At 43.9% G+C, this 21741-nt stretch overlaps 1 protein-coding gene and 2 non-coding genes across 15 annotated transcripts in view; all 3 read right to left on the bottom strand.

Moving 5' to 3' along the window:
- huwe1 (HECT, UBA and WWE domain containing E3 ubiquitin protein ligase 1) overlaps positions 1-21741 on the bottom strand; it is a 133643-nt gene that overhangs the window by 2742 nt on the left and 109160 nt on the right. For 12 of the 13 annotated variants that reach the window (XM_062971198.1, XM_062971201.1, XM_062971196.1 and 9 more), the window contains 22 exons: positions 18331-18376; positions 17234-17509; positions 16193-16451; positions 15347-15480; positions 15010-15260; positions 13472-13760; positions 13277-13379; positions 12070-12610; positions 10363-10951; positions 9285-9403; positions 9042-9198; positions 8317-8449; positions 8021-8223; positions 7639-7766; positions 4210-4306; positions 3863-4018; positions 3216-3461; positions 2780-2897; positions 1633-1773; positions 1093-1380; positions 894-999; positions 70-187 (listed from right to left, as the gene is read on the bottom strand). In XM_062971198.1, coding sequence (XP_062827268.1) covers positions 70-187; positions 894-999; positions 1093-1380; positions 1633-1773; positions 2780-2897; positions 3216-3461; positions 3863-4018; positions 4210-4306; positions 7639-7766; positions 8021-8223; positions 8317-8449; positions 9042-9198; positions 9285-9403; positions 10363-10951; positions 12070-12610; positions 13277-13379; positions 13472-13760; positions 15010-15260; positions 15347-15480; positions 16193-16451; positions 17234-17509; positions 18331-18376 — 4498 coding nt within the window. The remainder of the gene's footprint in view (positions 1-69; positions 188-893; positions 1000-1092; positions 1381-1632; positions 1774-2779; positions 2898-3215; positions 3462-3862; positions 4019-4209; positions 4307-7638; positions 7767-8020; positions 8224-8316; positions 8450-9041; positions 9199-9284; positions 9404-10362; positions 10952-12069; positions 12611-13276; positions 13380-13471; positions 13761-15009; positions 15261-15346; positions 15481-16192; positions 16452-17233; positions 17510-18330; positions 18377-21741) is intronic. The other variant, XM_062971205.1, reaches the window with a different exon arrangement.
- On the bottom strand, positions 17682-17788 carry mir98 (microRNA mir-98). The gene has a single exon (NR_129992.1). It is a non-coding gene; the product is annotated as a microRNA mir-98 (primary transcript).
- On the bottom strand, positions 18169-18252 carry mirlet7f-1 (microRNA let-7f-1). The gene has a single exon (NR_129818.1). It is a non-coding gene; the product is annotated as a microRNA let-7f-1 (primary transcript).

Below are 21741 nucleotides of genomic sequence, written 5' to 3'. Positions count from 1 at the left end.
TTTCCTCCACAATTTTCCCATGATGTGCCCTCTCCCTACCAATGCATTCTGCATTCTGCTGCAACGCACCTGTCATTCTCATCTGACACACCAAGTGCACATATTCCTTCTTGTTCTCCTCAGTCACAAGGATGTTAGCCCCATTGGGCTTAAGGTCACGTACTTCACACACACCAAATTCTTGAACCTGTTTGGGTGGCAGGAGGAGACAGATAAGTAACCATCAACCAGAAAGCAGATAGGGGGATTGGAATTACTTTGCCCATTCTAAAAAAAAAAGTTTAGATCCAGTTTGATTCAGTACTGGTTTTCCCTCAGTACTTGTTCAGATCAATAAATTCTTATCCAGCTTCCATTTACTATCAGATAATAGTACAATAAATCATGGGAGCTGCTGAAAATAACCTCTGTAAAAGAAAGAGGAGCCACTATAGGCTTACTGTGGCACCACTATTCCTTTATGCATAAGAGACAAATAACGTTGAAATCAATGACCAAATGCCATCCTTTTCACAAAACTCTCTACACAATTTCCAAAAAGTAGAAGCAATATTTGCAGCCCTGCTACTTTCCCTCACATGCTAACCCGTGTCCTTATTTGAAAACATAAAACTATATAAAGTTCAACAGAAAACACTGTACCAACTCCTGACCAAATTCTGCAGGTTTATACTAATTTTTCAAATATCAATCCTGTCAGACTAGTATGTCTGACACTTCTCAATATACAATATGTGTGTTCTCAAATGTATCAGCCATTATCTCCAACTAAGTCCACATATCACACTTTTTGAGTCCACAGGATCTCTCTTTGTCTCTTCCTCCTTAAGTTCTAATATCCTTAAACAGCCAAAGATGTGAAGTCCTCTCAACAGATGGGGATGGTAAATTACCTCAGTGCTGAACGTGAGATCATAGCCCAGAGTGGAAACATCATTTTCTAGAAGATAGACCAGTCCCTGGTAGAAGTGATAATCCTCACTCTCCATATCTGTGTACCTGCGGGGTTGAAGGACAAGAAGAGGTCCCATGCACTTTGAAAAAGCACTATGATATGTTCAGCAAGTACCCTAAAGTAAATGGATGACTCACCTGACTGACTTGCCTAGGATATGCTTGTAGAAGGAGCGGGTGAAGTAGCACTCTAACAACCGGTTGTCATACACCGCCTTAGCTACAATACGCCCAACAAATTTGAAGTAACTCAGGTGGTTGGGGTTACAGTGAGAGGAAGGATTGATGGTGTAGGTGACTCGATCACCAGGTGATGTGCGGAACAGTGCATACATGGGATTAAACATCTCCCGGGAGATGATCATATACCATTCACGCAGGAGGCCACCAGCATCCTGGCCTTCTTCCCCTTCAAACACAATATATCTGGTAAAACAAAGAGGGTATAAATATTAAGAAATGACAAAGCAAATGATGGCTTTGCAGAGTCATCAGGCACCTAGTATCTGGTGATTGTATGCCGGATAATGGAAAATGAACAATGTACAAAAGTTATGAGGGATTCTGAGGACAAAGACTAGAAGATGGTCTAAGGTTCTTTAGTAAAAATAGCTAATAAATAGCTAATAAATGAGAAAAGTCCAGTTTCAACTACATAAAAGGGAACAAATAGCTCACAATCTATTTTTCATTTCTTCAGGTGACTTGCGATGCAATTCCCGATAAGAGTCTTCAAAGACATGATCCCGACGCACATGCACAGCCATGTCTTCTTTTCTCAGCCCCTCATCCAGTCTTTCCAATTCTTGCCGGAAGTATCTGGGAAAGAAGAATAAGCATGCCGTCACCACCTCTGACATGCAGAGTTGTGACTATAAAACACCACGAATACAGCTGCTCCAAGGAGGTGAACTGAGGAAATATAGTTCGGGAGTGCAAAACATTTCAAATGTGATCAGCTGTTTTGCTGGGTGGGGGACAGACCTTTACTTTGAGTCACTCCTGGGCAAGGAGAAGAATTGTAAAAAAGCAGAACAAAACTGAACCACTTCATTCCACCGAGTCACTTCAATTCCTATCCCTAAACCAAGCCCCCCCCCCCCCGCCACTCTTTAATCACTGTGGCAATAGAACAAAGAAACAACAAATGTCTGGGTAGTGAGAGCCTGCCTGTTCTCCAGGTCGTCTTCCGGGCTAGATAAAACATATTGCACTAACTTGGGATGGCACTGGAGAAATACACCTCATGTGTTTCAAGATGGAACTACAAGATACAAACTACAGGAAAGGAGATTCCACCTAAACATCAGGAAGAACTTTCTCACTGTGAGAGCTGTTTGGCAGTGGAACTCTCTGTCCCAGAGTGTGGTGGAGGCTCCTTCTTTGGAGGCTTTAAAGCAGAGGCTGGATGGCCATCTGTCGGGGGTGTGCTTTGAATGAGATTTTCCTGCTTCTTTCAGAGGGTTGGATTGGATGGCCTGTGAGGTCTCTTCCAACTCTACGATTCTATGATTCTATGGACATTATATGCTTTGGTAGGCATGGATATTATCTACCAAGGCAGCATCTATCTGATGCTTAGATTGTGCTTTTACTACATGGCAGGGGGTTGGACTGGATGGCCCGAGTGGTCTCTTCCAACTCTATGATTCCTGCGGGGGAAAATTAGCTGCAGCCGTTTTAATTTCTGTAAGCTACCTTGATCCCAAACAAGTAAAAAGGTGGGATATAAATAAAAACAACAGATCCTCATTCTACTTTTCTTTCAGAAGAGAGAACGGAAGAAATGGGAAAACTAGTACTGATGTACTTTATGGAAACCTACTTTCGTTTAACATCGAAGTCCAGCACACGAATGTAATCAACGAGGACAGCAAAAGGACCATCAGCCAGATGGGTGGTAGACTGACGCAAGATCTGGTTCAGCACAGTGCGGTGTGTCTCTACAAGACAAAAAAACAAACAAACAAGTGTTGTTTCCATTGCGGTATCCTAACTTACACAGTCTTCTTGGGATGCTGCAGATTTCCCAGCTTCCTAAATTTCTTTCCCGAGTAGATTAACCAGCTAAAAACCTAAACTAACCCCACACATTACTAGCCAGCCTACTATCTGTATCTTATTCACTGTTTAAAGGCTTCTAATCCCATCCAAAACCAGGCATCTAGCTGTTATTCTGAGACAAGACAGTCTAGTAGTTCTCCCAGTGGGAAGTTCTTATGAAGCAATTTCTCTCAATTCCCTGAACAGCTGGAGCGTACCTGCAAAGCGGAGAAATTTCTGAGTGTCCGGGGGAAGGCTGGAAGAGATGTGCATAGACGAGGGCTCACGGGAGAAAAAGGGATCAAGGGAAGAGGGTGTTGCAGGCGTCAGGGGGGCAGGTGAAAGAGGTGGGGGCTCATCCTTGATGTGAGCCAGTTGGCTTTCCCGTGTGTCACGCACTGGTGGTTTGCTTTCCCGCTCGGTGGCATGCACCAGAAAGAAGGCTTCCACTGCTGGCTGCAACACTGTTGGGAAGAAGAAATTGTGTGGCTTAAAATAGGCAGATAGGACTGAGGCAGTCTCACAGCCACCTTAAAACATTTGAAGGGAATGCCATGTAGAAGATGAAACAAGAATACATTTTGCTGCTCCAGTGAATAGAGCATAAATAACAGATCTGAAGTAGAAAAAAAGGAGATTCCCCCTAAACATTAGAAATAACTTTGCAAATGAAAGAGCTGTTTGATAGTGAAACAGATGACCTTGTGGTGAAGTGGACTCTCCATCTTTGTAGATTTTTAAACAAAGGGCATATTTCAGGGTACTCCTGCATGCCTGGTGGTTGGACTAGATTGCCTTTGTGGTCCCTTCCAACAATAAAATTCCATGATTCTGTTCTGCTCCCAAAGCAGGTCAGAAATCTTACCAAGCACAGCATGCTGGTCATGGGACTCTTCCAGTTCCTTCAGGCACTCTCCCAGCATGTCCCACAGTTCATCCAGACTGAGCTGCTCACTGAGCAAAGGCAAATCAGGAGGCCGTTCTTCTTTCTCCTTCTCACCCTGTTGAGATCCTTCTGACACTGTAAGAAGAAGGAGACTCAGCCCACAGAAATCCTGAACTAAAAAACACACTTGTTTGTCTTCTGAGCACTTTAATCTCATCACAGATGACACTGTGATATTAATATCACAAAGACAGCCTATCCACATAGAAGAGTTTCAATACTTTAGAAGTAGCTCCTTCCCCTCCCCTCGAAAGGCAGAGACTAACCAACTGATTGGGTGTCTTGCGTATTGGGTGATGGCTGATCCACATCCATAGGAGATTCATCTCTTCGTACAGAGCCCTCTGCCTGGTTGGACTCCGACTGAACAGAAGAAAGACTTATTAGTGAGGGCTGCTACCTCCCATGAGCATTTCAATACTGGGAAATCAACCCAATGGCTCCCCAGAAGGAAAGTAGAAAATGGACCCAACAGAACTACAGTATACACATGGTAGCCCTGCCTCTGGACCCCATCTTCTACAGAGACAAAACAAGGTTAAACATGCTGCCACACAAAAGCTAACATTTGCAGAAAGGGAACAAACTGAATGACAGAGTAACAGGGCAGAAGAAAGAAAGCTAGAAGAAAAGCATAGCATGCATGAATCTAAGAAGGCAGGGCGTTTACAGCCAGGAACTATGTGAAATACATGCACTGGAGTGGGAAAGGTTGTTGGAAAGCAAAGTACAGAAAGAAGAGAATTGAGAAATTGTCATCAGGGACCTTCCTGCAGGGGACAACTCATATTTTACAAAGTTCACCAGAATGACTACAGCCCACAAGTATTGAACACAGCATTGGTTCTATACAATCTGCAGTCTAGGCTGATTGGTAGCTATGTAGGTATGTGGGTCCTAGTCCCATTTATTCCAGAGCAGTTGTCTTCCATATGATGCCTTAGGTAAGATTCAGTTTCATTTTGTTATACCACCCTAATGGATTACTGCCACCTATGTCCCAATGCCCTCCATATCTGGGCTTCATGCCTCAGGCAAATGTGGGCTTCTAAGTCATGCAGTGGGATTTCCGTGCCCAAGAAACTGGTCCTGCTCCATAGGCCCTTTGGAACGGAGGGGATATAGAATCACAAAATACATGCTGGATCCACAAAGGGGAATGAGTTAGAGTGACCAGGGACATTAGCTCACTCAGAGCCAAACTAAGCCTGCTTTCACATTTGAGTAGTTTTAGACTGGAAAAATAAATTAGGGCAGAAGGGAGGCAAACTGGAACCATGGTTACAGCAACAGACTGTAAACCAGAAATTAGTTAACAACTATCTCTGCATACTAGTAGTGGGCAACTCTTCTATGTGCATTTTTTTTTGACAGTATTCAAAATAATTTGACAGTAGCCACAGATTGTCTGAAGCATTAAGATAAAGCTCAGACATTAACAGCCATGACTACAGCAAAAGTCCCTGGTACTTCCTTTCCATTTCGCCCCAATACTATAATCAAAACTGTAATTTTAAAAAACCCTTCCCAAATGAAACCCATCAGAAACCAGAACTCTGCAAAACTGCAAAATTATTCTGGTCACACTCACAGTTTGATAACTATTTTGGAGATATTTTTTCCATCCCTGCCAGATTAGCTGGTTCTCAGCATAGCTTTATTTTACTATTCAATGACCCAAAATCAACATGGAGGGGCACAGCAGGGCAGCATCACAAAAAGACAGCCTCCCTTCTCATTCTGTTTTTACCTTGCTGTACAGCCCCCATGTATCTCATCAGTAACTGCTTGGTAATTCCTTATTATATGTTAGCAGTCACTGTAAACTGTAGAAAAAAGGGAAGTTTCCTAGCCTTCAGTTCTCAAACCCTGTTTTGTGTGAAGGTGGTAGAGGGTAAATAGTGGAAGAGGGCTACACCTGAAAGGCAAAACACCTTGAGGTTGCACCTGTAGTCAACTTATGTGACCTCTGTTCTACAAAAAAGCTTATTCCTCCTTTCCATCCACTGCTCAAAGATATCTCAAAACCAAAAGAGTAATCAGTATTTTATACACAGGTGTCCAGACCATTTAGAGGCTTTACACACCAATATATATTTTTTAAAAATCAACTAAAAAGCAAGAAAATTAAATAAGTGTTGAGACAGTGACTAGAATAATATGAAAGAAAAACAAAAATGGTGTGTGCATATGAGTGACAATTCCAAAGAGCACAGAGGGTACTAGCAAATATTCCAGTTAATATATCTCAAATCAGTAAGATTTTGTAAAACAAAAATTTGTAAGGGCTATGGATATCCAGTAAAAGGGAAATGAACAGCCAGGGAATACATACAAGCCAGATACAAACAGAAAGCCCTGTCCAGTGCTTTCTATGTGAAATTAGACCTTTTCAATCCCTCCACCCCGATATAGAAATACACCCCCCAGCAACTTCCCTTGAGTTCCCTCTAAAGAAAATATTTCATGACTACCGTACATATTCATGTATAAGTTGAAGTTTTTTTAAACCAAAAATCAAACCCCTAATCCTGTTTTGATACTCACAGATAAATATAAGAGCTCCATCCATGGCAATAATAATAATCTTCATTTATATCCCGCCCTATCTCTCCAAGGGGACTCAGTGGTATCACTAGCAGTGGGGGGCAGCGGGGGAGGGGGGATAGAAACCAAAATGACTGCCACTGCTGCAACCTCCAGAATTCCCCAACCTGCATGGGACATATGATGTCACCCCCACGGACCTCCTCCCATGCCACAATCCCTACTATGCCTCTGGATTGCTCAGAGCAAGGAGGGGGTGGTTTATTCACAAGTAAGCAAGTGGAAGCTCACTCTCCCCGTTCCTTTGCATTTGCCCAGGCTGACTTCCCTTTGACCCGCTGAAGCTGCTGCTATAGTGCTGTTGACATCGCTTCCTTGGCTGACAACCCTCAGCGCTCTTACTTATGATCCAGGTAGCCAGTGATAGGGCTGTTCTGCAGCTGCCTCTGCCATAGGAAGTGGACTGCTGCTGCCAGCCCCCAGGCCTACCAGGGTCATCTTGTGTGGCGCAGGGATCTTATATGGGAAGAGGCATGGGAGAGACACCAACACCGACTGAGGGGGAAATTGAAGTTGCAGCAGACTTTGGTGCTTCCCCTTCAAAGGAGCACCAAGAGTAGAGAAGGTGATCCTTCTTTTAGGTTCTTCTGGGATAAACTCTTGCCATTTGCCACTCTATGCATAGAAAGAGGATGGCTATTTTTTATGTTAATATTGCATTGTATGTTTTAACAAAATAATAATAATAATAATGACCATCTCTAAGTGCTGAAAGGCCTTTTTGAGTGGCTGAACAGGAAAATGGTGGTGGCCACCACCATATGGGTTCATCCCCTGAAATGGTGCTAGCAGTTTTCCCTCACCATGGTGTGATTGTTGACTTATCCAAATCCATAACTCTGGACCCCAAACCTGCCCATGACATATGCTTGAGGTACACTTATACATGAGTACATACAGTAGGAGCCAAAAGGAATTAGGAGCTGAAATCATCCCCCCACCCCCACCACCACACAAAGGGGCTCTGATGACAAACCAGAAAGGTATAAAAAGAGAAGTGATTGAAAAGGAAATGTAAAAGAATGAAAAAAGGGTAATTCAAATAAACAAAATGAGTGGCCTACAAGCGCCACAGGCACCATGCTAACCGTTGTTGCTTGCTGCTGCCTCCGGGCCCTCTGACCCTCACGTACCATTTGTATAATGGCGTCAGCCTCAGCCTCCAGCTGCCGAACAGCGGCCTGGATGCTGCTAACTGAGCCCAGACCGGAAGTACCTGCACAAAGAGCGGGGGGAGGGGGCGAGGATGAAAACTGTGCATTCAAGCTCAACCTTTCACAGACATGCCACTCACTTTTTCTATCCCCTGCTTGAGCTCCTGATATATGTGGAGGGACCTCTCCACAGGATCTCTGTCAAGACTGCTGCAGGAAAGTACTGCAGTTGTCTGGCTCAGCATCCAGTCTCCAACCTACCCCTCCACTGCCCACAAGAGACTGCACACAGACCTTCCTGTCCTGGCTGACATACCTAGCCTGCCTGTCTGTTTTGCTTTTTTGTTGGCACGGCGTGTGTCATCCCGCAGCTGAATGATAACCTGCAGCACCCTCAAGAAGAACTTCTGTGTGGAGGTCTTAGAGGTCAGCATGGACATTGAGGGTAGCTGCAGCTCCCGGCCACCCAGAGGGCGCTTCTGCGAGGCTACAATCACCACATTCTCAGCTATGTCAAACCTGTCGAAATAAAGGGATCCCCAAAAAAGGGGGATTGATCAGATGAGGCCACCCAGAAAAAGGAATTCAGAGATTCTCTTTAAGGAAACTCACCTGCTTTGCATCTTGCCTTTCAATTTGGTGGTCTGAGGTTGTTCCTCGGGTAGCCCATCAGGTGAAAGGGACTCACACTGGGCCCGGCGCTGCTGCTCCAAGTTATATTCTCGTAATTCTGCCAAAAGTGTACCTAGAAAGATACAGTTAAGAGTAGAGATGAATCATGAAGGAAAATTCCTGTTCCATAATTTCTATTTTTTTTTTACGAAATACAAAAAGAGAGTGTAGCAAGCAGCTGAACCAGAACCAAATTAAAGATTGAGAATAAAAATCTATAAACAGAATTCTTTGAAATAAAAATCCAGGGCATACAAACTAAGAGGTGAAAGGAACATTTTTAACCTACCAAAAGATTTTTCTAAATTGGGGCACAGTCAGAAACACCCTCTCATGTAACCCAGTCTGCTTGCATGAACCAACAGAGATGATATGAGATTTAAAGCAGAGGGAAGGATGGTAAAAAAAAGAGATGGTCCATATTTCATTGGGCAGAGGTTCTTCACCTGTGCGTTTCAAAGAGTTCACCAATTGGGGGGGAAAACAAATCCTTTAATTTATTTCTTGTTACTTAAAAGCTCTTTTTTAAAATGAAAATTATTTTTATGTCAGATTATTTTTTCAATTCATGTCAGGCTACACCCCCTTTTTACTGGAATTGCTCAGCAAAGCAAGCAGGAAATGGCCACTGAAAAGGGCACATTTTTGTCCCCTATTCTCCTTACCTATCTGTTTGCAGAGCGTATAGCCCAGCTGCCGGGCCCCATTAAGCAGGAGTTTGAGCACCGTGTCACGCGTGGTTGGGTCACCTCGTGATAGCTGCAATAGGACATTGGCAGCATCCTCCAGGCCTTCTTCAGAGCAGGAGTGAGATGTCAACACCTGGCAAAGAAAAGAAGAATGTAACTGTTTCTGACAAGAGGAATATTTGATTCTTCTCCTTTCTCCGCTCAACCGTACTAGCTTACCTCTACCGAAAGCTGTAGCTGGTTTTCTGTTAAGCCTGAGGCTGCCATTTTGCTGTCAGTCAGGCCTCCGCCTCCTGCTTCGCTCACCTTGGCTGGTGATTTGCTGTTTTTTACAAGTGCTGCAAAGAAGTGGCAAAAGTCAAGCTAGCACACTCTTAAGATCTGAAGATCAATCCACAGGCTATCAGCTGAAGAAAATGCCTTGTTTTCCAAGTCCAAAACTCTACTGAGCAATTATATACTATACTACTACTATAGGCAATTGCTCGTGGTCAAGTATGATTGTCTCCCAAGTGTAGAATCTTGGTGGTAGCTCCATAAATAACTGTAGAGACCCATTCTGGATCCTCATGGTGTGTCACAATGAGGACATAGGTTTCCAGGTGGAAGGTGGTTTACAGAGCACCGATCTACCACTTCTACTCAGCAGCCTTGTCAGTGTCAGTGCAGAAACCACTTGAACAGAGGTACTTTCTTATCTACACACACACTCTCCTGGTTTCCACATCAGCTACTATCTCTCAATATGCAGCATTATTCAAGAACAGAAACATATCTCAGGATATACTATCTGATACAGAATTCCTCTTGGGAAATTAAGAGATAATACAGTAGAGTCTCACTTATCCAACACTAGCTTATCCAACGTTCTGGATTATCCAACGCATTTTTGTAGTCAATGTTTTCAATATATCGTGATATTTTGGTGCTAAATTCATAAATACAGTAATTACTACATAGCATTACTGCGTATTGAACTACTTTTTCTGCCAAATTTGTTGTCTAACATGATGTTTTGGTGCTTCATTTGTAAAATCATAACCTAATTTGATGTTTAATAGGCTTTTCCTTAATGCCTCCCGTTTATGTTGGATAAGTGAGACTCTACTGTAACTCCACAAGTTACTTCCCTTGAGACTCTAATATGCTTAAGAGTTTGTGGCAACATCATTGAAGTCTTTAAAATCAGAGATGGTGGAGAACTTGGGAGTTACCTTTCAGTACCCTTCATGGCTCCATACGTTTCATGGTTACTATAACACAACATACCCACCCCCCCAATAAAGAGAAAACTTACTGGACACAGTGGTGGGGACAGTAGACGTGGCCGTTACAGTGGTAGCTCCAGAGGTGGCAAATGAAGCAGCAGTGGCAGCTGCAGTTGCAGCAGCCACAGCTGCTGCCGCTGCCAATGCAGGGGAAGGCGCAGGTGCCGGGGTGGTTGTTGCAGCAGCCGCGGCAGCAGCAGCAGCAACAGCAGCAGCGGCATGGTTGGCTGCCCCCTCTGCCGCTGTCTTGTTGTCAGGCAGAGCAATGGAGATGAGAGACAACAGGCGAAGCAGCTTCTCTGTCAGCAGGGAGCTCCGTCTAATCACGGGATGGGACAGCATGTTCATGAGCTGGCCCAGGGGAGAGGCTTCCAGGCTGTAGGGGGAGCTCTCCCCTTCAGAGCCAGAGCTCACAGGCACAGATTTGATGGAGTTCTTGCCCTTGCGGCTTACGTTCATATTATCCAGTTTGACTAACAAGTCCCAGAAGTCAGTGGAGATGCCACTAGTTCCTGTCTGACCTGGGCAAGGGCTGCCCGACTGCTTTGTTCCACGCTCTCGTTCACTTTCGCAGTTGGTCTCTTTGGTCCGCTGCTGTGTGAAGTGACTAGGGAAAACCTGGGGAAAGACATAGGAGGAAAAAACAGAGACAAGGTTTTCAGTTCTATGGGACTTATTGAATTGAGCCAAGATTAGGTAATATTATTTGACACATCCCTTTTCACTCTGTCCGATAGTCTCTTACAGCACATACCAAACTGCTAGAACAAAGGGCAGCATCAGAGAAGATAATTGTTTTTTTTTTTAAAGTCAGTGGCTTAGTAGACCAAAGAGCGGAAAACCAGCCCAGAAATGCTAAAATATATAAAAGTTCTGCTCTTTTCAACTTTCAAATGCTTCTGTTCACGTTCTGATATTACTTTGAATTCATTCATTTTGTGTCATAGTTGCCAATCATTGGCTTGGTCATTCTGGTAGACAAGAAGGATTTAAATCTAATAGATTTATAACAAGTGCACATGTGCGCATGAACAGGTTATTTAGCTGCTAACTTGATAATACATTGCAAGCTGTTCCTAATATTTAGCCTATACAAATTCTGTGATTTAACCTTGTCTCATTTCTTATGAGGGGAATAAATTGTTACTTTACCTCTCTACCAACACATTTCAATGCTGCTCAGTGCTACTTTTAATTAATGTTTTTAATTGTATCATTTTTGGAAGATATATTAATACAACTATTGAAGTTTTTGGATACAATCAGTCCTCTGCATCCATGGCTTAAAAAGATTACAAAAACAAAAGCTTTCAAAAAACAAATATTGATTTTTGTCATTTTAACTATACCATTCTATACAATGGGACTTGAACATCCATTGATTTTGATACCAACAGGGCTGTGTGTGTGTCCTGTAACAAAACCTCCACTGATACCAAGAGCCCACTACAATTTTTATCTGTATTGTTTTTAAATATGTTGTTAGACACCTTTAGTTTCATTATTGAGAAAAATGCAAAATATAAATGAATAAGATAATGAGTAGTAATTATAGTTAACTATCTGCTAAGTCTTTCTTTAACATAAACAAACGTAATTTCTTCAAGCCTTTCTCAGAAATCACCCTACAATAACATAGTTCACACCAGCCTTTGGATGGCATTAAGGAAAATGTAGAACTATGGCTGTCACACCATCTATCAAGTAAAAGTGTCACCCCAGATAATTATCTTCACCTTGGCAAGTTGGATAAGCGTGTCAAGTACGTGGCGACAGACCACAGGAGCAGCCTGTGGATGTATATGAACAGTGGATCCAGCAGCAGCATGTTTCTCTGTATGCTTACGTCCTCCTGCCCGCTGGATCTGGAAGATGTTGGTTCTACAACCAAGAGCAGCATCCATAGACACAGAGAGCCAAGAAAGCTGTCCTGAGCTTTTTGATTCCATTTTGTGCAGAAGGTCAAGTGGCCGGCTGTCTGTGGCGCAGGCCTTGGCTACTCTTTTGCCTTTGTCATCTGGTGCAGCAGCTCCCTTAGGAGTCTCTACGCATAGTTCACTCTCACTGCTGCGCTGCAGGATGGACAGGAGGCTTCGAATCACCCAACTGCGAGTCTGTGCATGATAACATAGGTTCCGCAGCACCCGATGCAGCCGACTTGTGTTCAGCTTTGGCTCATCCACAAAGAGAAGCACCAGTAGGCAGGACAAAGCCTCGTGATCCAGCAAAAGGCGCCCACGGAGACGCAGCAGACTGTCTACATTGCTGCCCGATGGTCTAGGAAGTAACAAGAATGTTATCGAAACACAGCCCATACAGTATTCCAAAAATAGATTTACTTGTGGCAACCAAAGGGGACGTCTTATTAGAAGCAGTGGCTCGTTTACCTATGGGCATCCATATTTCACAAAATCGTAGAATAATATTTAGCAATGTCATTACTTAGAAGATGATAAAAGATTATGTCTGCTCACTATTATTTCTTCAGTTTGACAGTGATCCAAAATCCTCACTGATGCCAAGTAAAGAGAGGGAGCCAGCTACAGAGCACTCTATTGTCTCTCTTAGACTCAGTGCTGGCATAATTATTCCTTTAACTAATTCCTTTCACTCATGTGTTCAACTTACATGCTGGAAAAGGAAGGACCACTATTTTCAATGGCCAAGTAGCAAAACCTTGCAGAAGACTAGGACTGTTGAAAAGGATAATAACTGGAGTCAGGAGAAATACAGCACCATCTGCAGGATGTCAAGGCTACTAAGATCCGTGTATGCAGTGCTGGTAGTTTGGACCAGACAGTTTAAATTCTGATTGCCATTTCTTAACTGCTCAAACTTAAAACTAGAACATATTTTCCTCTCCTTAGCAATTTTAAGCCTCAGCTTGTTCTCTGCAAATGAAGTAAAGTACTCTTCCATACCCCTCTATCAAATGCTTGGTACCTGCTATGGCTGCTGCTACCTCCCATTTGGAAGGTACCTCCTCTTTGTACTGCCAAACGGGTATACTGGACACCTCTGTTTCCACTCAGACGGCTTGTGAAGGCTGGGCAGAGGGGGAAAAGCAAAGAAATTAAACCAGGAGTCTGGAAATCTAGAAAAAACAGTTGGATTGCAACGAATAAAACCTTCTTTCACCTGGGCTACGCAAAATGGCTGACAAGGCAGAGGTGCTGGAGTGGCCAAAGAGACGCTCGTGCATGAGTTGCCGCTGGCGGGCTTCCTGCTCCCGGCGCAGTGCCTGGGCCTCAGCAGCTATATCAGGAGGCATGACTGCCAAGACACTGTCCTCCATGTCCTCTAGCACGCTGCGTCGAAGGTCAGATGGCAATGTTTGAATGAAGGTCACTGGGTCCATGGGTGTGTCTGAGCTTGTGCTCTGGGCCAGCTCGCGTCGCTGCTGTTCTGCTCGCTGCTGGGCCAGCACCTGGAATGGCAAGGAAAAGGGTTAAAGGCAGAAGCATTGCTAGGAATGACCAGGCCAAAACTATAATTAGTTTCTGGGCAAAGTACAAAGTGTTGTTTTTAACCTTTGAAACTCTTCGTGGATTGGGTCCAGATACCTAAACCTACAGGATCGCCTTCTCCCACACAATCTGCCCAAACACTAAGGTCCTTTTGGAGGCAGCTATTCCAACCAGCCAGAAGCCAACTGACGACCATCACCAAAAGGACCTTTTCATTGGCCGCCCCAAGACTGTGGAATGACCTGCCAGAAGAGCTCCAACAGCTAAATGAACTGTCAGAATTTAACACACATCTGAAGACCTATCTGTTCTGACAGTTTTAATCATGCATTTTAAACTCATGTCTTGTTCTGTGTATTTTAATATATGCATTTTGTAGAAAAACATTTTAATATGTATATTTTATATAATGTCTATGATGATTATGTGTTTTAGCTATGTTGTAACCCGCTTCAAGCCATGAGGAGAGACACGTAAGAAACAAAATTATTACTACTAGTAGTATTATTATAGATGAGAAGCTCCTCACAGCAATGGCTGGTGGAAAAAGTGGAATATCATTAAGCTAAAGCTAAGAGTAAAGAAATGAAACCAAAATGAGCCTAGATGCTGGTAGAAATGCAGATATTCCACTAAGGGAAAAAAAAACTCAAATGAATGCTTCAGCTTGACTTTTATGTAAATTAAAATACACTGCATTCATATGCAGAAGACTTGGGTCTTATGCTTGTACATAAAAGAACTGAAAGAAACACGCTGGACGGCTACGTAACCATGTACATTCCTGCACCCATCACGGCAATGGGATGATGGTAGAATCCCTTCCTTGGAGTTCTCATAGATGCTAGACAAAGAACTATGAGAAATTATTTCGATACAGATCTTTGGGGGCCTTCAAGTCATTTCTGAATGATGATGACCCTGAAGCAAACATATCATGGGATTTTCTTAGCAGAATTTGTCCAGACGGAACTGTTACCGTGTTCTGAGTCAAAGAAAGTATGACATTCTGAAGGTCCCAGTAAGCTTCCACACCAAGTAAGGATTCTAAACCTAGTCTCTCTGTCCCAGTCCAACACTCAAAACACTACATCTCTTAATAGGACCTTCTCTTTTAGAGAACTGTAAAGTTTAGTAGACAATGTATAATTCTTTGGATGTCACAGTGCAATGGTGATCTCCCCTCAACCTTTAAAAGTGCAATCCTACCTCTTCCTGGATAGCCGGAGGCAGTGCAGCCAGGAACTCAGGGCTGACTTCTGTCACACCAGGGTTGCCCACCACAGGTGGTGTTGGGGTCGCAGCAGCAGCGGCGGTGGTGGTGGTGGTAGTGGTGGTGGTAGGAACAGCAGCACGAGCAGGGGGTCGGATACCCAACTGATTTTGCAGCACCTCCCGCCGAATGTCATCCGGCAGAGCAGCCAAAAAAGACGGGTCGACACCTTCAGGGAGATTTATTCCTATGAAAAGAAATACCAGGTACAGCTGCAGTCTCTCCAGAAGCCCAACCTAAGCCAACCAGTTTGTTTGATCCTCTAGCATTTACCTGCCAAGGGGTCTTCCTCTTCACTGCTGGTAGAGGGAAGTGGCTCTTCCAATATGCCCCGGGAGTCAGCCCCAGATATAGCCACCGCAGAATCCCTTGTGGAGGAGCTCTCTGAGGATGAGGCAGGTGGGGAGCTGTGGAGTAGTGCCCAAATAAGGAACAATTCAAACAATTCAGTGGGAGCTGAAATGTAACAGGTTCTAGAGCATATCCACACTGTAGAATCAATGTAGTTTCATAACCCTTTTGTCATTTTCTCAAACTATGCCCAAATAAGAAACAATTCAAACTCCTGGTTTCTTCCCTGTAGCTGGGTGTGGCTACAGAGCCAAATCAGCCAAATAGAGCACTGTCAACAGACAGGCAATGCAGAACCTAAAGAAGGCCTTTTCTAAACTATACATCTTACATAGTCCAAGCTGGCCATTTTGCCAAATTCACTGCCTGCAGCTGTCCTGCTCTGACAGGAAGATACTCACTTGCTTACACTTTGTTGTACCTGCTGCCTTGAAATGTGCACTCTGTCGTAAAAATTAAATTTAAAATTAAAAAATTAAAAATTGCCTTCATTTCTACCTTTCAACTTCATTAGTATTTTACTTAATCTTATAATCCTGGATATACCTTCACAATGTCTTTGTTTTGAATAATAAGACAAAAAGGTTCCCTATTATTTAAAATGTGTCAATTTATTTCTCTTTTATCTAACAAGGTAACTACTGTAACGTATTTCTACTACTGTATTTCTAAATATTTTTATAATCAAATTTTCTCTTGAAGCTAGATCTATATTCTTCTATTTTTGAGTGTGTTTATCTATTGGTCTATCTTATTTCCAGTCCTTACCCATCATCCACTGGTTGGTTGGCATCAGGCTGGGCCTCTCTAATGGCTGGGGCACTGGAGCCTGGCTGGGCTACATCGGCTGTTGCCACAATGGTGCCTGCGCCTGCCTGCTCCACGCTGCCAGCCCCGCCACTCTCTGTGACACCCTCTTCAAGGTTGCATGAAGCAAGGCTGCTGGTGTCCATGGGAGACCCCTCTAGTTGGCTGCTGACTGCGGTCAAGGCATCAGAATCTTCAGCCCTCTCTGGAGAGAGTGAAGCTGGTGAGACAGGGAAAAAGAACTCAGAGCAAAGGAAAGCAAATTCTTTCACAAAGGGTATGCACAAAGACAGCAAGGTCAGAAGCCAACCTCCAGCATATCTTCTTTAAAAAAATACTTTACCTTTTCCCTCCTGGGATGAGCAAGAAACAGTAATCAAAGACACTATTCAAGAACCAGATTAATAGCACATTTTCAATTAGGCTGTTATTCATTAGGCAAAATTGACCTCTCCAAGTGAACAAGCCCACTTCCTATGATTGCAGTGCAGTGTGTCCCCCTATCCACAGACTCAATGTCCATAGTTTCATTACCTCATGCTTCAAAACATATTCCCCCAGTAAGAGTTTATGGGGCATTCTAGGTCTCCCAATATGATTCTGTAAGATGCTTCTGACCCATGTACAATCAAAACATAGGGTTTGCTATTATCCACAGTGTGAGAGTGTGTTTTGAAGGTATCTCCCACAAATACAGGGATCACAGTGTATGTCAGTACAAGGTACTATTTTGTAAAACAGGCCTAACCCAGGAAGGTGATTTTTATGTTTTTACAAGATTTAGCATATGAACTCTTTAGGAAAAAGTCTGGACTATTTTGCATAGCTAAAGCTACATTGCTGTGGAAATGTGGTATTTATCTTTCAAGTTTTAATTAACACAAAAATACAGCTTAAAGTCATTGCTGACCTCTCCCAAATGTTTAGAATACATAACCGAAGCAGGAAGACACAGTCAGATATGGGGTACCCTGCTGCAAGATGAAATTTGAGACCACTTACTGATGGTGGGAGCAGGTGAAAGCTCCATCTGCGTAGCCTCAGCATCTGTGCTCGGCCTCCAAGGGCCTGAGTCCTCTTGCTCCACTGGCATCAGCAGCTGCCCAGAAGACTGGGCACTGGATTGCCCCACTAGCTCTGAAGGGAGTTCGCCTGTCCCTGCCGCCTGCTGCTGCTGTTGGGGGTTCTCCAATGTGACCAGAGTTTGTCTGGCACCAGCCAAGGTGTCTTCAGCAGCAGTTGAAACCACAGGAAAACCATCAGGATGGGTGGCACCATCTGGGAATCAAGAGAGTGGAGTAAAGGTATGGGAGGGGAGGATCCTGGCTTTAAATCTAGACCTTCTGAGCAGCAGAAGGGGGTCAAACAAGGCTTTGGCTTCAGCTTTTCTGCAACTGAGAGCTATACTAAGATTAGCTCCCAGATATGGATAAGGAAAATTGTTATATCACCCCAGTTAGGGAAAGTAGTAAGTTGTATAGTTATCTCTGATTTGGGGCACAAATCCCTACCCCACAACAATACAACTTACTACCTCACCCCAACAGAAGTAAATGGTATTCAACTTTAGTGCCAGGCAGACTGACCATTCCCTTATTTAGAGCTACATCCTCTTGGCAATTCTCCCACATTTTTAAAGCACCTGCACATGGATCTAAGAAGAAAATCTCAGGTAGCAACCATCTTCTTCCAATGCCATAACAAGAAGCAAGAACCACATCTGGCAGATTTTACAAGGGCCTTCCCACTGTAAGCCGAACACTCTTTTTCCACAGCTAGAGTTGGAGCCAAGGAATTCTTGCATTGTATTCTGGTTCAGGGACTTTGGTCCTCAGCTCTCTTCCTTAGTCCATAGTGTTTCATGCTAGCACTATGCATAGTGGCTTCTCTCCTCTTCTTCAATGCAGGCAGTGTTGGTATGATGAATTGGGAGTTCCCATAGGAAAGACAGTAGATTGTATAGTTATCTCCAAGACCGGGTATGACCCTAAAACTATACAATCTACTACCTCATCCCAGGAGGTCCAGGAACAGCGTCTGCTTCAAACTATCCTGGGGGAAGAAAACATCGTACATCTATCTAACAAGAAGTAAGTTACCTGGAAGATTTTGCTCAGCTGAACTGTTTGATTGCAGCGCTGGCCCCTGTAAAGGCATTGAAGAGAAACAAAGATAATCAGAGTGACTCAAGATTCACCTGATTCAACATGTCATGTCTTACTTCTTGGGCCAGAAACAGCAACTTTGAGGGTCTCCTCCCTCCCCCCTCCCCCCTAAATATCTTTAGTAAATATTGCTAGGAAAGATATGGAGACATAGGTTTTCTGTTCCTTTGCTATTGGATCTGCCCAACAATCTGAAGAGGATTGAACCTGGATTTATCATGTCTAAGGAATCCCCCCCCCCCAACTTGGGTTATACACTGGGTGGAAGTAATTCCTGTCAAAAATACTTAGCCCTGGAGAATTGCAAATGTAAATAATGCAATAAAGAACTGAATATTCTATTCCTTATGACTAAAGCAACCATACTAAAGAAAGGAAACAGCTTTATGTTTAGGGAAGAGTTTGATTCTTTTAAAAGTTATTAGGAAGTTAACCTTCCTAATTGCTCTGTACTGGAAGAAAAATACCAACAAAAAGGTTATTGCAAAAGTTCAGGGCATCCCAATTATGACAAGGGTATCAACACAACTGAAAATTAGATCCACAAGCCCAGCCTGTCTTGTTTCCTTTAAAAACATTATCTAAATCCATTTCAGACTAGTTTCAAGCTTGCTATGGGATGGAGACAGTTTTGGTTACCTTGGAAATGACCTATGCCAACAACTGAACAGAGGGGATGTAGCCCTGGCAGTTCAGCTGGACCTTTCAGTGGCAGTCAATGCGATCAAATATAGCATCCTCCCTCCTGCAAAGTTACTTTGGCGTGGTGTTGGAGCTTCAATGATGCCATGAGTGAAACCATGAAGGGCTACCCAAGATGGGAAGGTCATGGCAGAGAGGTCAGACTAAATACGATCCCTGGGGAAGTTAATGGCAACCCAAGCCAGTATTCTTGCCATGAAAACAAAATGGATCAGTACAACCAGAGATATGTCAGTATACCATCAGAAGAAGCATTGCTAATAACAAGGCAGCAGGAGACGACGGAATCCCAGCTGAACGGTTTACATTTTTGAAAGATAATGCTGTCAAGGTGATGCATGCCATATGCCAGCAAATATGGAAAACACAAGAAAGGCCATCAGATTGGAAAAAATCAACTTATATCCCTATACCATGGAGCAAGAGTTGCCAGATGTACAAGCTGGGTTTGGAAAAGGCAGAGGAACGAGAGACCAAATTGCCAATATCTGCTGGATAATGGAGAAAGGTAGGGAGTTTCAGAAAAACATCTATTTCTGTTTTATTGACTAGTCTAAAGCCTTTGACTGTGCGGGTCATAATAAATTGTGGCAAGTTCTTGATGGTATAGGGATATAGGGATGTCTGTCTCCTGAGGAATCTGTATAATGACTAAGTAGCAACAGTACAGAACAGACCACGGAACAACAGACTGGTTCAAGATTGGGAAAAGAGTACAGCAGGGATGTATACTCTCACCCTATCTATTCAACTTATATGCAGAACACATCACACAATGTGCAGGACTTGAAAAATCCAAGGCTGGAGTTAAGATTGCTGTAAGAAACATTAACAACCTCAGATATGCAGATGATCCCATTTTGATGACTGAAAGCATGGAGAACCTGAGGAGCCTTATATAACCAAGGTGAAATAAGAAATTGCAAAAGCTGGGTTGCAGTTAAACATAAAAAAGATTATGTCAACCAGACTGATTGATAACGGAGAAATAGAAGAAAACGTGGAGGCAGTGACAGACTTTGTCTTTCTAGGTGTGAAGATTACTGCAGATGCAGACTGCAGCCAGGAAATCAGAAGACGTTTACTTCTTGGGAGGAGAGCAATGACCAATCTCGATAAAATTGTGAAGAGGTGAAACATCACACAGGCAATGAAGATCTGCATAGTTAAAGCAATGGTATTCCCCGTAGTAACCTATGGATGCAAGAGCTGGACCATAAAAAAAGGCTGAACGAAGGAAGAGAGATGTATTTGAACTGTGGTGTTGGAGGAAAATTCTGAGAGTGCCTTGGACCGCAAGAAGATCCAACCAGTCCTTACGCCAGGAAATAATGCCAGACTGCTCACTGGAGGGAAGAATATTAGAGGCAAAGTACTTTGACCACATAATGAGAAGACAGAAAAGCTTGGAGAAGATAATGATGCTGGGGAAAACGGAAGGAAAAAAGGAAGAGGGCTGACCAAGGGCAAGATGGATGGTATCCTTGAAGTGACTGGCTTGACATTGAAAGAGCCGGGGATGGCTACAGCCCTGGTGTGGACTGGTCCATGAGGTCACGAAGAGTTGGAAGAGACTGAACGAAAATGTTACAGAGGCGTGTCTTGCACTGTGCCCAAATGGGTGTGGCCAGAGTAGTCCGCACAGCAATCAAAATGGCAACAGCACCTGTGTTCAGCAGGGGGTGGGGCATACTTGTACTGTCCATAACCATGATAATAATAAGGAGGCCGATGCTCTGGAGACCAAGAGTAAACATGACATGAAGGACCGGGCTGTGGCGCAGGCTGGAAAGCAAGCCAGCTGCAACAAATCAACAAATCACTCTGACCAAGAGGTCATGAGTTCGAGACCAGCCCGGTGCCTGCGTCTTGTCTCTGTCTCTGTTCTATGTCATGGCATTGAATGTTTGCCTTTATGTGTGCAATGTGATCCGCCCTGAGTCCCATTCGGGGTGAGAAGGGCGGAATATAAATGCTGTAAATAAAATGAAGCCCTTGATGGGCTTCAGGATCGAGACCTCCAAGAACATACTGAGGAGGAGTGGCACCAGTGCTGAGGTAAATGACGTTGTCAGCGCTCTTGAGAATGTCCACTCTCTCTAGTCTCTGGACCCATGATCGAACTGGATGGCATGGCTTGAGGAGGCTGAGGCGACCCCGACAGTGTGAGAGGGTCCTCCGCTAAGTCTTCCACCGGAGGTAAGTTGACTTGGGGGGAAGGTGGATCTAGGTCCCGTCTCGGCCCGGTCTCACAACTCAATCAGTCATTTCAACTGGCATGAGCACTGGCGGTTCCCCTGACCTGGCGAGAGGAGAGAGCTCCGGGACCATGTTTTGTTGGGCTGCCACAATAGCATGACTAGGGGGAATCAGTGGCTTACTGCCATCAAGTGGCCTCCCCTTTTTCTTATGCCCCTCTTTCACCTTAGTAGAGGACTGAGGCTATTTTGGTAATTTAGCCTTTTTGGGGGCTGGAGCCAGGGGTTCAGCACCGGTGTCCCTAGCAAGCAGTGGCGGTATTGACTGTGGGGAGGCAGAATCGCGGACACCCTCAGCGGAGGGCGCAGATGGTGGCTCCGAAGCTGGGCGCTTAACGGCACGGTTGGTATTTGGCATCAATGCCTGATCATAAAGAAGCACCTT

Source organism: Anolis carolinensis, chromosome 2, assembly GCF_035594765.1.
Source record: "Anolis carolinensis isolate JA03-04 chromosome 2, rAnoCar3.1.pri, whole genome shotgun sequence".
NCBI lineage: Eukaryota > Metazoa > Chordata > Lepidosauria > Squamata > Dactyloidae > Anolis > Anolis carolinensis.
This window is presented reverse-complemented; position numbering and strand designations above follow the sequence as displayed.